This window comes from Poecilia latipinna, unplaced genomic scaffold, assembly GCF_001443285.1.
Source record: "Poecilia latipinna isolate Pla-1442-1.1 unplaced genomic scaffold, P_latipinna-1.0 Scaffold195, whole genome shotgun sequence".
NCBI classification, from domain to species: domain Eukaryota; kingdom Metazoa; phylum Chordata; class Actinopteri; order Cyprinodontiformes; family Poeciliidae; genus Poecilia; species Poecilia latipinna.
In genome coordinates this window covers 463023-482115 of record NW_015112811.1, presented here as the reverse complement: position 1 = coordinate 482115, position 19093 = coordinate 463023, and the positions used below count along the sequence as shown (strand labels likewise).

The 19093-nt window shown below is 40.3% G+C and overlaps 1 protein-coding gene and 1 long non-coding RNA gene across 3 annotated transcripts; one reads left to right on the top strand and one right to left on the bottom strand.

Annotated features, from left to right (window-relative positions):
* The first annotated feature begins 1792 nt into the window (after window positions 1-1792).
* On the top strand, window positions 1793-3000 carry LOC106946527 (uncharacterized). Its single transcript, XR_001424791.1, has 2 exons — window positions 1793-2444; window positions 2496-3000. It is a non-coding gene; the product is annotated as an uncharacterized LOC106946527 (long non-coding RNA).
* Window positions 3001-3713: 713 nt separating this feature from the next.
* On the bottom strand, window positions 3714-18862 carry LOC106946525 (lipid phosphate phosphohydrolase 3). Of its 2 annotated transcripts, none has more exons than XM_015030912.1 (6): window positions 18568-18862; window positions 10402-10559; window positions 6176-6456; window positions 6017-6074; window positions 5743-5919; window positions 3714-4519 (listed from the first exon to the last, which is right to left on the bottom strand). In XM_015030912.1, exons 1-6 carry the CDS (start codon window positions 18686-18688, stop codon window positions 4391-4393), a joined length of 924 nt encoding a protein of 307 aa, XP_014886398.1. In that variant the 5' UTR covers window positions 18689-18862; the 3' UTR covers window positions 3714-4390. The 2 variants fall into 2 exon arrangements, with proteins under 2 accessions (XP_014886398.1, XP_014886397.1); XM_015030911.1 differs by lacking the exon at window positions 10402-10559 and adding an exon at window positions 12245-12402 and having other exon boundaries at window positions 18568-18859.
* Window positions 18863-19093: the final 231 nt, after the last annotated feature.

The following is a 19093-nucleotide window of genomic DNA, read 5'->3' as shown; positions in this document are numbered from 1 at the left end:
ATCAAACAACTCAATACTAACTTTGAAAACCCATGATGTCAATGAAACAAAAGTATCCAGGCAGTCGGGGGGGAAACTGTCATGTCACCATAAACAATAAAAGCCGCATGAGCCTGGATATAACTTCTGAAGATTTTAATACTCACCACAGCCCACCAGAAATGTAAGCTGAAACGGTACCAAGATGAGGCAGTATATCTATTTTACAATAAATGCTGCCAAGTTTTTGTTAGCGGCTCATATGAAGAGAGTTCATACATGTGTTCTTTGGTCACACTGGGAAAAAAATAAATAAATAAATATTGGGTTCTGGGGTTAAATCATCATGCGGACTTTTGTCTGATGGATAGATCAAAGAATGCCACTGTCTTCAGAACACCGGCTGAGCCTTTTTTGGGGCCCTACATATATGTTATATTTAAAGTTAAACCGTTAGATAAATATGAATGTTTCATTTGTTCCAATTTACATTTCTGATAACTTGCTTGTTTCTTTTGTACTCACCATTGTTTGGCCCCAACAGGCATGGGATTGGCCGGCCCAGCACTTCCTGTTTAAATAGGTGTATGTATGATTACATCACTTGGTACAACCAAATGGAGGTTTTCTTTTTTCTATTGTATTGTTTGTTTTTCTGGAAGTAACCTTTTGAGTTTCCCTGTATTAAATGTTTTATTTCGCAGACCAGTAAGTTCTGTAGATGAGTTTGTGAGTTAGATTAATAATCTCGTTCCTGCTTCTTTGTTTAGATTTTGTTATGCAGTTTGACCTGTTTTCTCCTGGTATTGTCTAATAAAGTGCAAGTGTGTTGTGACAAGTACAGAAAAGCCTTAATAAATTCAACCTTATGCAACTCAAATCCTCAAATACTTGACACCCCTTTTAAAATCGCTTTAATGGTTTTATTTTAATAGTTGAAACCAAATATACCTTAATGTTCATTAATACGCACAGCGGGAACCGTTTTAGCACTACAGCAGAAGCTAATGTCTATGGTCTTCCTTATCCTCACGCTTCAGGGTGCGACCAATCAAACGCCGAATACAATGAGTGGTGCTCCTGGATTGGCTGCCTTGTAAACACCAGCCAATAGCATGTCAAGTAGCACTGTACATACATATGTCAGCTTCCTAAATTGTATTTTTTCTTTTGTATATTTTAGATATGTTGTACGAAAAAATACTTCACCATCATTAGGCAGAAGTCAACTCTGTTACTCAGGTTGCGTGTTTGTAGTTCAACTCTCTTGTTAAAAGATTGTCTGTCATGTCAGAGATAGATGTATTAAAGCCTCTGGACAGATCTGCAGGCAAAACACACTCCAGCTAAAACAAAAGTTTTCCACCTAAAATCCACTTTTGCATTTTATTAAGCTAATCAGCTCTATTTGCCTGAGTTTCTAACAACAATTAGCTTAAGATAGTGTGTGTGTGTGTGTGTGTGTACACTCTGAGCAGTATGATTCAACCTGTGGATGTTCTATTCTACGTTTCATGGACACAAGGAGGTCTAAATGGATAATCCAGGGCAGTAAACACAATTGTGCAGCTTCTAAGCATGTCCACATGCTAGCATAGTCTGCCACTGTGGAATAGGTTCTGTGTGGACTTTATATTATTCCAGAGGGGTGATGCGGAGCAGGGTTAAAACCTGGAATGTTCACTATTTCCCCACAGGAAGAGACTCGTGGAAGTCTACCACTGCCCCACGCCCAAAATCTCCTCATCACACGCAAAGTTGGCTGCCTGCTTAAATATAACACAAAAACCACAAAGAAATGTTCCACTTCATTTTCCTTTTGTGTTTTTATTAAAGATATTCTTTCTTTAATACAGTTTTATGGTATAAAATTTCACATTACAAAAATATTAAAAGGTTGTTTTTTTTTCATTTTGTTTTCATGACAAAACAAAACAAAACAAAAAAACAAAACAACCCAGAACCGAAGGAACCTGGTTTTGACCCGCTTCGTTCTCATTTTTAATACAAGTTAATATTCACTTCACTGGACGCTGTTTGCCTCACACAGAAGCACGTTCTACATTTACACAGGTCTCAACGCAGAGTCATAGTGGGCGTTTCTGCAGGATACAAACAGGACACACTTTACAGCAATTTACAACACGTAGTGGCACAGTGAACTTTCTGAGGCAGTCTTAGTTATTTATAAGCGAGTCTGGATATTTTAAGGCACTGGCTTCCTATACATGTTTCACAATGGAGTCATGCAAGCAAACTGCAGGTATTACACTGCAGGTGTAAACCTACATTAGGTTTATGTCATCTAGAGATTCGCAGATCAGAGTTTTGTTGTCAATCTAAAATTTTGTACAGATTGTATCTATGGTTCTAAAATATATTAGTTAAAAAAAACGGCTAAATGTGCAGTTCCTACGGTTAAGTTATAATAGCAGCCTATATCTAGTAATATCAGTTTAAGTTGAGTCTGATTTGTCACTTAAACTATTTTTAATAAAGAATTCCTGCTGTCAGAGATCATTAATTATTTTTAAATGAACCAATTAAATTTGATCGGAGGCGACGTCACTCTGTGTGAGAAAGGGGTCACAATAAAACAGGAAGAAAATAATAGAGATAACACTATGAGTTGTTTTTGGCATGAGATCCTAGATATTACAGTGGTTAGTATGATTAGAGTAGTTGGTACTTGAAAAAGTCCAGAAGTATTAACACCATAAGGAGTCCAGAGCAGCTAGCATCCATCCACAGTAAATACAGCTAACCTTTAAATAGCTTAACCTTTGGTTCTTCTTCTGACTCAAGGTTAAAACATTTCACTGATACCAAACACCGCTAGCTCCATACAATAATGTCCATGTTGAAGCTTGTCCAAGGTTAACTGTATAACCTCTTAGCCTTCGTTACAGTGCTATCCCTGACTTTTTGAGTTTCCAGCTGGTCAGTCACAGGTCAGCGCATCTCTACTGACATCATAATTATGTGATTTTACAACATAAGCTACTATAAGTAGTATGTTTTTGGCATCGTATCGCAATGCCAAAAACATTGGCATTAGCATTGTAATTTTATGCTAACCATAAAATTACAATGGTTAGCATATGTTCAGAAGTGTTGGGAGTCCAGCCTGAATGAGCAGCTAGCATCCCTCCATTGCAAATACGGCTAACCTTAGCTTCTTAAAGTTTTGGTTCTTCTTTCGACTTGTTTTAAAACATTTTACTGATACTGAACATGGCTAGCTTTGAATTACATCCATATCAATGATTCACAAAGGCTAACAGCTCCATGCTAACCATGGTATTAGCCTTTGTTATGGTGCATTCACTGGTTGGAAAGGACTAGATTTTTGAGTTTCCAACTGGCCAGTCGCTGGCCAGTGCATCTCTACTGGCAACACATTCATACATAGCTACGTAGCCATAAGTGTTTTAGGAAACCAATGATAAGTCATGGGTTCATGTGATCAAATTGCATCATTCATTCTTGTCTCCATATACATTTATATGCTAAAACAGGTGCCTCTTCTCTGCCACACTTTTAGGCGATGAATACTGAAATATATGACCTAACATTAAAACACAAAGCCGTCTTAAAACACACACACACACACACACACTCTGACCTAACACGTGAACACCCGTCTGGCACATATATGTCATTTCATTAAACGGCTCAGTAGGGGCCCATCCATGCCAGCAGAACGAGGCCCACATCTAAAACCCACCCACATCGTCACTGTATTTTCCACATAACTGTAACGTCTGAGGGAACACTGAACTATACACAGAGTGAAGCTTTCCAAAAGCTTTTCAAAAAGGTCGTTCAAAGAGGTGACGAACAATACCAAAGGAAAATAGTGCTTTAAAAGTCACGCATGCAATGCTTGTAATAAACTAAAACAATATCCTTCCTGAAATAGAGGAATTTGTTGTTTTTTTATTATTCTGTCCAAATATGAGTCACACAGTGAGGAGCAGGGCTATGAGTGGAGCCCCTGTGACCAGAGAAACAAAATGCAGAACAGCCGCACACAGCTTTGTTAACAGCTGCCATTCGTAGGCTTATGCTTGATTTCCGGACTTTTGTTCAGAAAAACCCCCAAAAAGTTCTTCATAACAGAAGAGAAGGTCAAATACTCCTTGTGTAACATAAAAAAAACAAAAACCTCACCTCACCTCACCTCCCTACACATTCACATGTCTTGTGAGATTTTGGGAAAAACTAAAAAAAAAAAAAAAAGTTCTTCAGAAAGCAAAACTTTCTTTAACCATTTTCTGTGGTTCACTTCTGCACTTTCCAGAGAGTCCATTTTATTCAGTAAGAAGAAGTGGCTGAAGGAATATAACAATGAAAAAAAAAGGCAAAATTCTGCTCATTTCTTGCTTGCAGTCGGTTTTCAGCCTTGTTTCTACACCATGGAGAGAGGGTTGCCCTGCTCCTGGATGTCTGCTGGAGGAAGGCAATCTTTCTTCACCGGCATTTGGGTCACAGAGCACCATCTTCTTTTGGGCCGAAACAAATCGGACACAAAGAAAACCTGCCAGGCAGAAAGAGAGGGGATTCTTTAAAGGTTTGCAGTTGGCCAGAAAAAAAAAAAGACTTTCTACTCTTTGTCATGGTCTAAAAATATAAATATAACTTCCTGCCTATCCACAATTATTTATACTTAAAAATTATATAATGGCACTTTTAATGATTGTGGCTAGTTATTCACTCCTAATATCTTATCTGTAACCCTGTTCGGTTTACAATTTGATGTGGACGTCTTGGACAATTTAGAACACACACACATACACACACACAAAAACGTTGTTCATGATTTTTTAAATTGTTAAAATCTTTGCTAACTTTTGTACATCTACCAATAGACATACGATAAAAAAAGCTAACAAATATCCTCAGCATCGGTGATGTTTAAACTAGCACTTCAAACATGCAATACTCGCTGCAGTCCTCCTCTTAAACAGAAGGTGTCTCTGCTGAGAAAACAGTGTTACCACTCAGCACTTGGTCTCTGAAAAAGTACTACAGGAAGTCAATTCAGAAGTTCCAAATTTAGCTACGTACTTTTAACATCTTCATCCTTTTGAGCTCGTTTTTGAAGTCAAAAACAAAAGATGCGAGGCTTAAAGGATCGTTTTGTAACAGCACTCAAAGTCTTTAGCTAACTGTAGCTATGTCTTGATACGACTTTACTGTTTGTTGCTACCCTCTAAAGGTCCTAGAAAATAATTGTAACAACTATTTTTGGTTATTTTTAACATTTACATATTCACGTAACAAAAACGACACACAGTGCTGAAAAAAAACCACAGCTCGTGCAGAAATAAACAATATTTAAATTCCTGTCAATGGCACAAACACAAAGTGTAAACCAAAAGGTGTAGGCTGAAGCACAAGCTTATTATACCTTCACTTTTTTATACATAAAGCATCAGCAAAATCAAAGCAGCAAAGTCTTTCCTGTATATTTTTCTGAAACACGTCTCCAGGGAATTTCAGATAAGTCTGTAGACTTATTAAAGAAAACATAATCAAACCTTATTTTATTTAACAAATTGTTTTTATAAATTTTTAAAAAATTTAGGTCATAGTTTGTTTCTTTAATTTCTAACTACTTCTGCATGACGTTCTGAGCTCTACAAAAATAAAAAAAAATCTTAAGGTTTGCAATGTAAGAAATATTTCATTAGATAAAAATGAAATATTTTATCTGCTGTTATAATTTGGATATCTTTATAGAAGAGTGTGACGACTTACGACGCAGACGGCCACCAGAGCGCCCTGAAAGAACCCGGCCAGGACGTCGGAGGCGTGGTGCTTGTGGTCGGACACCCGGGTCAGGCCAGTGTAAAAGGACATCATGATGAGGGTGAACTGAATTAACGGGCGCAGCAGGCGGGCTCCTTTCCAAGTTAAGCGAGACTGCAGGTAAAACTGTAGACCAAAGGAAGATTTTTTTATTTATTTATTTATTTTTATTATAGTTATTAAAGAACAGAACGAGTAAAAGGATGAACATCTGGAAACTCACCACCAGGTAGAGCATGGTGTACATGGAGAACGACGCGTGTCCAGAGAAGAATGACTTCCTGAGGAGAACGTTCATCAGTTAGCATCGTAGCGCTTAACAAATGTCCAAACCAACGGCATTTGCTTGTGGGTGACTGACCCATGGGTTAGCACACCATACCTAGCCTCTAGGACTTGGCTCTCTGGCCCTTGACACTTGTACTCCGTAATGTAGCCCATGGAGCAGTTGATGGTGGAGAAGTCAGGCTTGCACACATCGATGAAGTTTGGCCGCAGGCGGCCTATCGACACCTTAGCGATGTTGGTGAAGGACAGGCTGATGGCACAGCCAAAGGCGAACAACCCAATCTGTTTGTAGAAAGCAGCAAAGTAGGGGTTCCCGACAAACGACTTGGTTCCTTCGCTCATAAAGAAGATCCTGAAGCTTTCACCTATTATGATCTGAGAGGAGAGAGAGGAAGCGGATGTCGGTGAAATGGCCTTTTTGAAGTTATCGTGAGCTATTGAAGAACAATGGACATTTTGCTCTTTGCCGTTTTGCCTCTTCATTGTTTCATAGCTTTGGTGGTTTCCTATTAGACCAGGGGTGCCCAAGTCCAGTCCTCGAGAGCTACCATCCTGCAACTTTCAGCTGCATCCCTGGTTCAACACATCTGAATCAAATTAATGGCTCGTTATCAGACCTCTGTAGAGCTGATCCCGGTCTGTTGGAGTAAGGATACTTCTAAAACTTGCAGGCTGGTAGCTCTCGTGGGCTGGACTTGTGCACCCCTGTATTAGACTTTTTTTGGGGTTCAAAATGGAGAACATTTTAAACCAACTCTGCATTAACTCAGACCTGTCAGGTGGATATTTCATACCTGCTTTGGCAACAATTTAAAGTCATTTTGTATGATCTGCTCAAAGGGTACTGTAAAGAAATCTGGGCATATTGGTACTAATTTGTCGTATATCATCAGATTGAACCAGTCTAAACATTAATTAGAACTAAAACTAATCACTGACTGGTAACTGAGACAAGCCTTGGGGTTTGCTTGAGTATCAATTATCTATTTTAATTTGTCAGCACTTTATGTAGGTCTTTGATAGACTAGAACGAAGTACTGAGCTTTCTACACATTAGGGCTGCCAATATGCTGAATGTCTTTACTCTGTTATACTCTTCCTCTGAGCGAAAACAATGAAAAAACCCCCATTGAACATTGCAGGGAACAATCAAGGAGAGATGAATATTCATGACTCAAAACAGCTGTCCGAGCTCAAAAGTGCCTTCCCTGCCCCCTAACCTCATCTTCTTCTGTTGTCTCCAAGCTGTTTACAATTGAAGCTGTGGAGGAGTGAGAGACAGATGGGGGAGGGGGGAGGACAGAAGGTACAGAATGACAAGAAGGGAGGATGGAATGGCCAAGAAGATATGCTAATACAATTGAAGGAACAATAAATATTGCAAGTAAGGGAGGAGAGGCAGAAAAGTGAGAAAAGGAATGAGGAGGAGAGTAGGGTTGGGGGGAGTCACTGCTGGTTCTAATCAAGGAAATGCTGAGCTAGGCGACGTGTCTGATTGGCGGCGGCCAGATTCCACCAGGCGCATGTTTGTTTTTCCCCCCGCACAGGCGGTCTTTCTGAAAATGCGGACGTCTGGCTGTTTTCACGTTAGCATCTCGAATTCATCGCGCATTCTTCCGAGGAGGGGATGGGGAGGGGTCAGTGAGCCTCGGTCTGGAAAACACTGGAGATTTAACAAGCAGATAAAAAAGAAAAAGTGTTGTTTCCACCACACAGGCCTTTAGAGCCAGATGCAGCTACCCCAGCTGGAGGAAAGACAACACATCTGGTTCCTCTTGTGCAGAAGGTTTTCACTGAGCGAACAGATGAATCGAGTTGCTTGGTAATGAACGCGCAGTACCTCGAGAAAGCCGTCATGCACCTTGAACTTCTTTCCACATTTGGTCACACTACAACCACGAAATTTGTTGGGTTTTATTGGGAGTTTACGTCTACTTGGGAGGAAATGGGAGTCCAATTGTGTCTAATTTAAATCAGTATAAATCCGGTCGTTCTGCAAAGGCCTAAAGAACACCAGCAGACAGGGATATGGTTGTGATGTTTAAAACAGAGCCAGGTTATAAAAGACAATATTTTAGTGGGTCTGAGGTAACTCTGGAGGAGTGGCAAAGATCCACAGAATATTCAGGGGACTCTGTTGACTGGACAACTGTTATTTGCCCACTTCCTGTACGGATGAGTGGCTTTCCTTCCAAAAGGAGACGGAAGCTGGTCAGAGTTGACGGAGAGATGGTTTGAGAGAGAAGCCCATTTGGTGTCTGCAACACGGCGACGATGTGAAAATCTTACCATAACGGAGGAAAAAGAAAAAGAAAAAGAAGCTGATTTGCTCTTTGGATAAAGTTTCAAAAGTGACAGCATATTATTTCTACTTTCACCCTGACAAAGGCCAGCATAAATTACATAAACTACAAAAAGGCCACGACCTCTCGGTTTCCCTCCAGCTCTCCGTCTCTGAGCAATGAAGCACTAAATAAGTTTGTTTTTTCTTCTGCTTCATAAAATACAAATGTTGGCCAGAGCTCTCTAGGTGGGGTGTTGGAGATGGATCCAAAAGTCATGTATTGCTGGGGGAAAATGAAATATATGGCCATTTTTGTTTTTCCTTGTTTGGGGCCCTCACCACAATTCCACCCCAGCAATTATGGTATTTAACCAAACAACCATTGCGTCAACCGTAATTACACAGCCTGCCGGCTCCTTCTCACCCCTGTGGCTTTAGGTCCGTGCAGTACTCTGCTCCTGGGGGGCGGTGGGAGGTGAAGGGCAGGGTACACAACACATGCACCCTCAGCCGTGAAGCAACGCGGTGTCGCTCGGCCGAGGTGAAAACTGGACATATTATGTGAGGTATAACATTTAACTTTTTAAACGGGCCTTATGTTTTGGGGCTGGGAGCTGCGGGAATCTGTTTGCACACAAACGACCCATCTGTGGTTGTGAATGTATTACTCTGTGGCTACTCTGTGTTGGGGGGAGAGAGTGGGGGGGAGTAGAGTTTTGTAAGCACTAACTACACGCTTGGGCAGGCTCCGTCTACTCGGCGCGGTCGCTGCCGAGTTCTTACAAAAGTCGCTGGAGTTTAATTTGGGTTTCCATGTAGCGGCTGAGTCATTTAGTATGAGTTGTTGTCTTTAGACGTGGGAAAAAAAAAAATCGTCTTGTAATTTTCTTCTTTATTGCTGTATCTGTCAAAAGCAGCCTGGCGAGAGACGCTCAAACAAAACTGCACGAGTTCCAGCAGTAATGAGTTTAATTACCAGACTCTGGGCTGAAGATGCTCAGCTTTCTCTCAGTAGAGTCCTCCAAACTACTCCAAACTTCACTTTACTGTGAAAGTCCTAATCATTTTAGTCATCTTGCTTCCTCTAGGGAAAACTCAGGAGAGAGTGTTGTCGGTTCGTTCTCATCTGGAATGCTCTGGAGGCAGCGGCTCTGGCTGATGGCCCAGGTGTGGAGAAGAGTCACATCAGTCATCATTCAGGATCATCTTAGTTTGTTCCCTCGAAGCCCCGAAACGGGAGATAAAAGTTCCAAAACGTTGTTTGAAGTAAGCATGTTTATGCCTGTGTTAGTAGCAGCCCTCATGTAGAAGTGTTCAAAAAACTTGCATAAATGGTACTTTTCTTTTGTTTTAAAAAGTATTTGTTTGGAATAAACCCTAAATCGTTGGATTGTTTTAGCAAGTGCTTCTATCCATTTGCTGATTTTATGAAGATCAACATACGTGTCTTACTTTTTACGGCATGTTCTCTTGTCCTTCTCATTTTCAAGGATATCCAAGGGAAGCCTATTCCCATCATCTTTCTGTACTGGAGTAACAATACATCATTGATTACTCATTAAAATATCTTTGACACTATAAAACCTAAAGAGAAGGACAAAAATCAAATTGTTTTACAGTTTGTTAATTGGTGGCAATAATTGTGGAACCAGTAATCTGGTAAAATAAAAATAAATTTGATGCTTTTAAATTTGTTGGAATATTTTATTTTCAATGCGATAAGAAATTGTTTTTACTACGTTCCTGAAAAAACTATGGATTGAGCTGTGGGTACGCTTTGAGGCAAACATGAGCAGCTGTAGCTGATTGGACGGTTTGCATATATGTTTAAATCATTTTTGTAGACAGAAAACATGAAATAGCATCTACTGCAAACAGGAATAATAATAATAATAATAATAATAATAATAATAATAATAATAATAAAAATTAGCATGAGAATTCACATGGCTCCCACAGGTGCTGCTAGTACTTGTGAGCGGCGCTGAAACCCGAGGAGTGAAGATGACATTAGTGATGAGAGTGAGGTGACTTACAGAGAGGATGCTGATTAGAATGCCTGTCGCGCTAAGCAGAGTGTCGCTAACGATCTCTCTGCTTTTGGCCGGGTACCTGATGGATTCATCGTCGCAGTAAAACCCTCTACGGTTCGGCTGAACAGCGGAGGTCTCAATGACCAAGAAAGGCAGGCCGGCTAGCGAGGAGAGGGCGAGTGAGTGGCACAGAGAGGGCGGAGAGGAGTTTGGGACGGGATGGAACGGGATGGGAATGGAGTGGAAGAGAAGGGAAGGGAAGCAAATGGGGGAGGACGAAAGAGGTGGATGGGTGGGTGGGTGAGAGAGAGAGAGAGAGATGGAGGCGCTAGGTTAATGACACACAAATCACAGAGGCAGTGGTGGCAAGCAGGGGATGACAAGAGAACAGCTGGAGCTGGCTCAGTTCGTTCTGTGGCTGTTATCTGTGACTAATAAAGTAATGACTGCTAATTGGCCAGTTGTTTACCGAAGGATCCGACTTGGGGTCGTGACTCAGCCTGTCAACTGAAGATCGAGGATGCTTTACCTTACAGCTGTTTTTGTTTGCCGTAAGGAATCATTCTGTTGAGCTGAATGTTTCTGAGAAACTCTCATTTTATAAGAGATATTTGAAAAATAAGCTGAAAATTTGAGCTTGTGGTTTTGTCTCAGGACTGAATTTGGAAGTCTGTTACTCTAATGATAATAAGCAGCAAGTTGTCCAAGTTGGGCTCAGAAATTGCCTCATAAAAGTAAAAAAAATAACCCCTAATGGTATTGATGAGTTTGAATCAGTGGGAATCCATCTGCTTAGTAAAAACATTTAGTAAAATCGCTTTAAGATGCACACATCCTTATTTAATTGTAGAAAATTAAATTGCATGAAGAAAATTCCATTATTGTAGGATCCAAAGTTGTGCAATTTAAGCTTGCCAGCTTGTTTTAGCTGTTTGAGACCCTTATAACAAGAAGGGAAGTGGCTCTAGAGTTGAAAACTTAAGGAGTCAAATCATAAACACTTTACTGACTCAGCATTTTGAGTAGGCATTAAAAAAAAGGATGGAAAGTGCTATTAAACATTTGTTTGCAAGGTCGGAATACCCAAGTGGCTAGCGGTTAGCTGCTAACGACACTAGTTGGTGTTAGCTTCTCTGGTTCAAAACCCTAGTTCTTCACAATTTGAGATTTATAAAAATGTTTCTTTGGAATTAGCCATATTCTAAAGAATTAGCTAAAATTTCTGTAGTAAATTAGCCAAATTCTAAAAAAGGAATTGTCTAATCATAACGGTCTCAAATACTACAACGTTGCACCTGAACTACAGTAGATTATTCTGCACTGATTAGACTCTTTAAAATAAATTTTGTTAGCTGTCAAACCTTCACTCTGTTGGTAAAAATAAAAATACTTTGTCTCATTTCATAACCTTAATATGAGGATTTATCATTTCCCTCATTTTTTAACACATTCTCTTCTTGTAGGACTGTAATTTGAATGTCTTAGATCTAAAATATATTGGTAGGAAAAGCTAAAAAAAATGTATTATTTCAATTTGGGATAGTTCATATTTTTAGATATTTTTCTTTATGAATAAACAGCCGATTTTGTATGCGTTTGGTAAAATGAATGTACACCAGCGGCTGCCTGAAGGCCGGGATTTGAATCAAACAGTGGAAACTGGTGGACAAGTAATGTGCTGCATACATGATTTGCAGTCAATGGGACATAACCACCGCGTGCGACTCAGAGCCTGTGGAAGCCATTAAATGAGTGTGTGATGTGAAAAATCCAGCCACTGGCGAACTGAGCGCACTCCGACACAGGCTTCCCCTCATCCTCCTGCTTTTACCACACCAGGACTTACAGAGAACAAGGGAAGAGAGATGGCCGTAGCTGTGAGAACAGAAGTGGGCACCGAGCTGTTCTTATAGGACAATCTGATGCTCTGGTCGTCACAGAAGAACCCCCTCTGGTAAGGCAGCCAGACAGAAGACTTTTCCAAAAGTATGCCGACAAGAACCACTGCATGGTTGGACAGATACATGAGTGGAAGGTGAGGCAGGTTTTTTTCAGAACACACACACACATATATATATATATATATATATATATATATATATTTTTTTTTAAACGCTTAACTTGGGAGAGAAAATACAAACCGCTTTCAGGAGTTCCGAGGACAGCATCGTCATAAGTTTAACTGAACACCATTGCAATTAAAATAAGAAAATTCCACAGAATATTAAGATCAAAACTATTTATTTTGTCCTCTTATTCCATTCATTTCAATGAGAGCACAGTGAAAATGCTGAAGTACCAGTTTTCCCAAAACTCTGTGGAAGAAAGCAGTAGAAAAGATTTTCCTTCAAGCATACTACTGGACAAATTGAAATTATGTAAAGTTTGCGATTAATGGAAACACACCAATTAAAAAAAAAAAATCCTGAGCTAGGTTGAGGTGGATCGAAATCTATCCAACCCGAGTCATATATTCATCAGCCAGATGTTACTACTGGCAAAAACGAAGAAGAGGACAGGAAGTAGTAGGAGGATGATACTATTTTGGGGGTCAATTTCCAATGCTCATTTGTAAAACCACCACATACAATTTCCCCAAAATGTCACATACACAGCCATTCCTAAGTATAAGATACTAATGTTTCCTTTGACGGTTGATCAATGTAACCATTTACATTCGTCGCTGCCATGATTTATAAATGACTTATTGCATTAAAAATCTTTTAAATTCCTTATTTTATGGAAACACAATATTAGTAATTTTGTTTTTACATTAGCAGAATACAGAAACATTGAAAGTAATTACTAAAGGTAACCTGTTAATTCCACATTTTTGCTTAAATCCATGCATGGTTATGAATTAGTGAAACTGCGCAATTTTAACCCATGGCAGTTATCTTTCCAGTCTCTAACACCGAACTATGTCAAATGTTTGCCAAACCGGAAAAAACAAAAAAACAACAAAAAAAAAACACCTTGAGTGGCACTATATTTCCGGTCGCGGCTTTGAGGTAGACCTTAAAAGGGCCTTTTGAAGACGCCTTGTGGGTATTTGTGTCTGATCGATTTAGTGTCTTTCACCACTTGAAGTAGCGAAAAGATCTGTTCTTATCTGCTGACAACAAACAGACCGGATGTAACTTAGCCAAAGAGCCAATACGGACAGCTTATTTCCTCGATCTCAAGAGGCAGCGATGGAGGACTTTGATATCCCGGGGTAACTGAGGTACCCAGGAGAGGCCCTCAAATCTCAAGACAGAATAGAGAAAATATGCTTCCACTCCACTTCAAAGTGACGCTGGGCTGTCAAGTCGGCTGTGATCTGCAGATATAAAAAAAAACAAGCAGACTGCTGGTGTTGGGGAGGGTGGTCGGGGCAATTTCTTAGACTGAATGTCAACACATGCTTGACTTGCTGAGCCCCTCAACCTAACATACCCAACCAATTACACACACACACACACATACACAGAACTGCTAGGTTGTGGTTTTCAAGGTCCAGCTGGGCTGAGTTCAGGTTACAGAGAGTTCTGGCGCTCTGGGAAATCCAGAATGCCGCTCGGCCTTCCACGTTCAACAGGGTTCACGTTATTAACTTTCAGCCACTCTTCAAACAAATACCTACGCCGGAGCGACATTCCGCTCTGAAGCTGTACCGGAGGAAAAAGAAAAAGAAATCGGGCGGGACGTCTTAATGGGCCTGTAACTGTCAAAACATACCGCGTTTTACAGTGCGTTTACTCCTGAATGTCAAATCCCCCAACAGTTTGGTTCATCTGTCTCTGAAGGGAACAACACAGGAGGGTATCCAGACTGCTGATGTGACGGAGAAAAGACCTCTGCAACCCCTTTAAACCCATTCACTCAGACTCGGACTCACCACAAGCCAGGAGGCGTTCGGAGGGCAGAGATTCAAAGAGAAGAAAGGTCTGGCAAACGCACTGATGAATTCACGAGTCCGTGGCTTTTAAATGAACCTTAAAATGACCAAGCACAGTAGATGACTTCTTGGAAACAGGGTAAAAGGAGGAAGAATGACAAGAAACAGAAGGTCGCAGTCAGATCCCGGGTTACAGGCATTCGGCTGTTTTTGCTTCTCCCTCCTGACTCGGGTGCCATGACCCCTGGCATCCGCCTGACACTGCAGCATCAGCAATGAGTACGGCTTCCTGGGATTTTCCCCTCCTGCCCACTTCAGTAGAGCCCACATGAAACATCAGAGGGCGGTGGTGAGAGCCGGTCGCGCCAACATCAACACCTGTCAGCAGGTGTGGGCAAGTTTTCCGGCACTAGCTCGATGTGAAAGACAACAGGAGCGAGAGAAAATGCTGAGAAGCTAGAATTAAAACAGCAAAGAAAAAGTTGAGTTCTTCACATTAGCATCGGTTGTTCTCTGACAAGTTTGGTTCGTTCAACCAGGAGTCCTACTTAGTCATGGGTCAACAACCAGATCAATGTACAAATAATTACAAATTCAGCTGTGTAGAGAAATGTTTAATTTCAGAAAATGGATCATTTTCAAGGATGCGCCTATCTGACTTTTTGTGGCTTACACAGATTTCCAATTTGTCTTGAGCTCAGACCCGCCAATTCTGATTTTGACCGATTTAGACTACTACTTTGTAATGTTAGTGGTAGTTTTGAACCGAGTAAAAATAAATGAATTCATGAATCCAAACGATGGAAAATTTGGGGAGTTTTTTTTGTTTAGATGCACTTAATGAGTAGGGAATTAAAAGATGGCAACTCACTGTGATTTTTACAGGTAACCATTTAAAATTACAATTGGAAAGTTAGCATGTCTGTTGAGCCCAACTAATTAACAAGTAAATTATCAGATTATCCTTTTGTTCATAGATCTACATGTTTTTGTTTTGATTTTGGCATCAACTAAAATGTCCTGATAAAATGTGAGGGTTTGAAGAAGACCAACCAATAATTTATACGCCACAGTATAGTCATTAACCCGGAGCCACTGTGACCTGAAAGCAATTTGTTTTTGCTTAAAGGACTGGATGCATTTAGGCAGCTGGGGGTGAGTATTGTGATGCAAAGTTCAGAGCTGCCTTATGCTGGTGAATGCTACGATTAGTAAGCCACGCCCCTTTGGTTCTGCAACGGCAGCTTCATACTGTGAAAGTCCTCAAAGCCTGACATCTCAGAAATACTTTATCATACCCAGCTATAATTAATATTCTACATCTTAAGCACCAGCAGGTGTAACTGTTGGTTTTCTGCAAGTTAAATAAAAAAGAAAAAGCAAGTTAATCATGTTAAACATTTCTATTTTTGTCTTCACGCATGTTTTCTCTTGGCCCAAACCTAGTCTCAACATAAAACAATCAAATGATGAGGGGTGTTGATGGGTTCTTCAGTGCCTCACCAGGTTCTTATGTCGTCTGTGGAAAATGCTCAACATGTGCTGGAGGCGTTCAGTGAAACACCAAGATGTGACTGTAAAAACAAACATTTTCCACTTGATTGCTTGCAGTCTGCGGTGGAGTGCGTGAACATGTCTGAGCCCTATGTGCGTGCGCGCACACACACACACAAACGTATACATACACACAATGATGTGGCTGTTTTTAAACTTTCAGCTGTGCCTTCAAAAAACCAGTTGTACCACAGCTGAGTCTGAGGTAAAACTTCGCTCATGTTTCCACAGCGTTACAGGGAAACAAGACGAGCCAAACGAGCTTGATGGATAGAAATCATATAGATAGAAAGGTCACCTGCTGGTGACATTTTTCCAACATACAAGTTGAACAAGTTTTGTTTGTTCAGGAGTACAATGAGAGACGTTTTAATCAGCTACATGGTGTGTTCCTCAAGTGACGTTTCTGAGTTGTCTGGTTAGAACCAGACTGTCTAGACAGGGAGTTTAAAAAAAAATAAAAATCCCTAAATGAGAAAAAAAAAATTAATTTGCAAACTAACCTTTCAAGATCTTTCTCAAATGACAAACTTCATAAATGTTTAATGGTATGAGTATCTTTGCCTGCATGTTTGGCTTATGAGCCATCCACTTGAACGTTTCCCACTTGTTTCCCAGTTAATCTTCCCAGAAGATTAACTGGGAAACACTATATCCACCTTCCGCAGTCTAATGTAAACAGAAACGTTTCCCGTCAGATCCGAGTCAGGATGACATTTTCCTGTCAGAAAACTCTTGTCTTTACTGATCTACAAAGAGGAGGGGAGCCGGAACACCGTAAAACAACCAAATGACGTCCTTGGAGGCAGGAGTAACTGCGCCGAGAGCAGACCAAGGAGATTGCTAGTTGTGGCCCACAGTTTCCTACTTGTGGTCAGACTCTTTAACCCGACATCTTTAGAAAGAAACACACTGCTGGTTTGTTGACAAGTTTTCTCTCTGTGATGTTTATGGAACAAATGATGGAGATTTACCCTCCATAGAGATGAAAACTAGCCTGACTCTAAACATAGCATATTTTTTTCATGAGAAAAAAATAAAAATATATATTTTTTTTTTTCTACAAGATTGTAAAACAGTCAGTGGATTTGCCAGGAAGATGGAACAGCATTATTCTTAACATCTGGCTTGCAACTGTGGCTTCACACTGACATTTCAACACATTATGGACATGTGGTTACATCAAGCATCAATTAGTATGAAGAACGAGGTAAATCATTTTAATTTCTAAAATATTTCAGCATCAAAAACTAAATCTACCAGCAGCTGTTGTGAGATTTTTAACACCCACATTGGTCTGGTAAATAACCACTTAAGCCAGACGCACAGCGTAAAGTTCAGCAGATGTTCACATCTGAAGCATTCCTGTTGCTGTGAAGAATTTGAGCCATTCTGGGAAAAAAAAGGTAAAAAAAACAGAGGTTTGTATGGTTACAGGTGTGGGTGGAGAGGGAAGAAATGCTGGAACAGTTCATTAGTGGGTTTCCTCTAAGCCAGCCCATTTTCTGGGACCAAGGAGAAACGGAACACAAGAAACTCATGTAATATTTGGAAAAGATAAAAACAGATTATTTTGTGGGTTAAAATGGAGCTTCTGAGTCTGACTGGAGTTTGGTTTTAATTTGTAGCTGCTTCAAGACCCACAATTATGCACCAATCATAATCCTTATCGGAGTTCACAATTGGAACTTAAAATCAGCCATAGCAATATATTAAAGTAAAATACTTTAAAGTCAAACATGTGAAGGCTGAATCACATGCAATTCCCATTATTTATATACTATTCACTTGTAAATGTGTTCTTTTAAAATAAAATTATCCAGGATGGTCAATTAAATCCCTGTTGTTGAAAAAGATTTTAAAAGTTTCTCACTTCTGAGGTTGAGAAAGGCAGAGAAATAAAACAACTCAGCTGAACAATATTTGACTCCATTACCCAGTCTGTTATACGACTTGTCAAATAATGTGCGCTTAATTATGCGGGTTTGACTGGGGGATTAAGCTGTCATATTTCATTAGGGTCGAAAGACCAAAATGGGAACCAGAAGTAAAGTAAATTGAATAGAAACCCGCTGTCTTCATAAAATTAGATTTAATTGAAAGAGATTCTAGCTCTGTAACCACCTTAAGTTTGGCAACTGTAAACAGCTGCTAAGCAGGGCGGGGCAATAATAAATATGTGACGGTAGACATGTGATAAATATCAAAATAATATGCGTCAGATATATTCAGTAATTTCACTGAACTCCGAATTAGAACCGAACAGCTTTATGGGAATCTATCGGCCAGCTAAACGAGGTTGGCGGCGTCAAGTAACTGGATCTTTGGTTACCTAGCAACAACCTGTTGAATAGCAGCAACGGTTTCAGGTATTGCCACCCTGCCTCATAACTTCTTAAACATATAAAATAATAATAAAACAAACACCTGGAGTGAAAGTAGAAAATGAGTACAACTGGAAAATAAAAAATTGTGGATAAAATCGGAAACGTCATGTCACCAGTTTGGCAGTATTAAAATAAAACGTTAATTACCGATATCGACTGACAAGAAGCACTTGTCTCGTGAGACATTTTTCAGCCATAATCACCCAATAAGTTTGCTTGAATTGACAGATTCAATAGTTGATGTTTAAATCGTAACACGTAGGGCTTTTAAACCTTCATTATATCACACGGTCACTTTGTAATACCACACGTTGTGTATAAACGGTAGTATATGTGAGCTGTGCTTACCTATGAACAAGCAGAAGAGATCCACAGCGACCAGCAGCTTTCTCCGGCTGCGGTTGGTGCAGATATTGCTGCCCAGTGAACTCTTCGTGTCGGCTGCCATGATCTTCACACAACGTTGCATTTAAAACCCTTTATCTATTCGCCTCTATTCGAAAGGAGGAATTCGGTTGTTGCTTTTCAAAGAGCGTCTCAGTTGGGCTCGCGCGCTGGGTTCTCTCACTTTTCAGTACTTCCCCCCGCCCCCGGACTTTCTACGACTACAGTTCGGCGCTTTCTTCTGTTCTCACCATCCTTTCTTCTCTTCCTTTTGGCTGTTTCAAGTCTGACAGACCCCACTTAAACCACGCCCCTTTTTAACTCCCCCCCCCCTCCCTCCGCCCCGTTTTCCTCAATTAATACCATATGGATATTTTCCTCCGCGCGGGCTTTCCACCCCCTACACACCCGACTTGCTTTAAGGATGCAGGAGTCAACACAGCAGCATCCAGAGGGGATTTCACAGAGCGCAGTCAGTCAAAAAATGGAT

Excerpts from the sequence above, each read along its gene's own strand:
- LOC106946525 (XM_015030912.1), bottom strand. The coding sequence starts at position 18,688 with ATGCAACGTTGTGTGAAGATCATGGCAGCCGACACGAAGAGTTCACTG. Across the intron at positions 10,560-18,567 it reads TCTCTTCTGCTTGTTCATAG|CCGGCCTGCCTTTCTTGGTC; the intron begins GTAAGCACAGCT and ends TCTCCTCGCTAG. Across the intron at positions 6,075-6,175 it reads AGCCAAGTCCTAGAGGCTAG|GAAGTCATTCTTCTCTGGAC; the intron begins GTATGGTGTGCT and ends CGTTCTCCTCAG.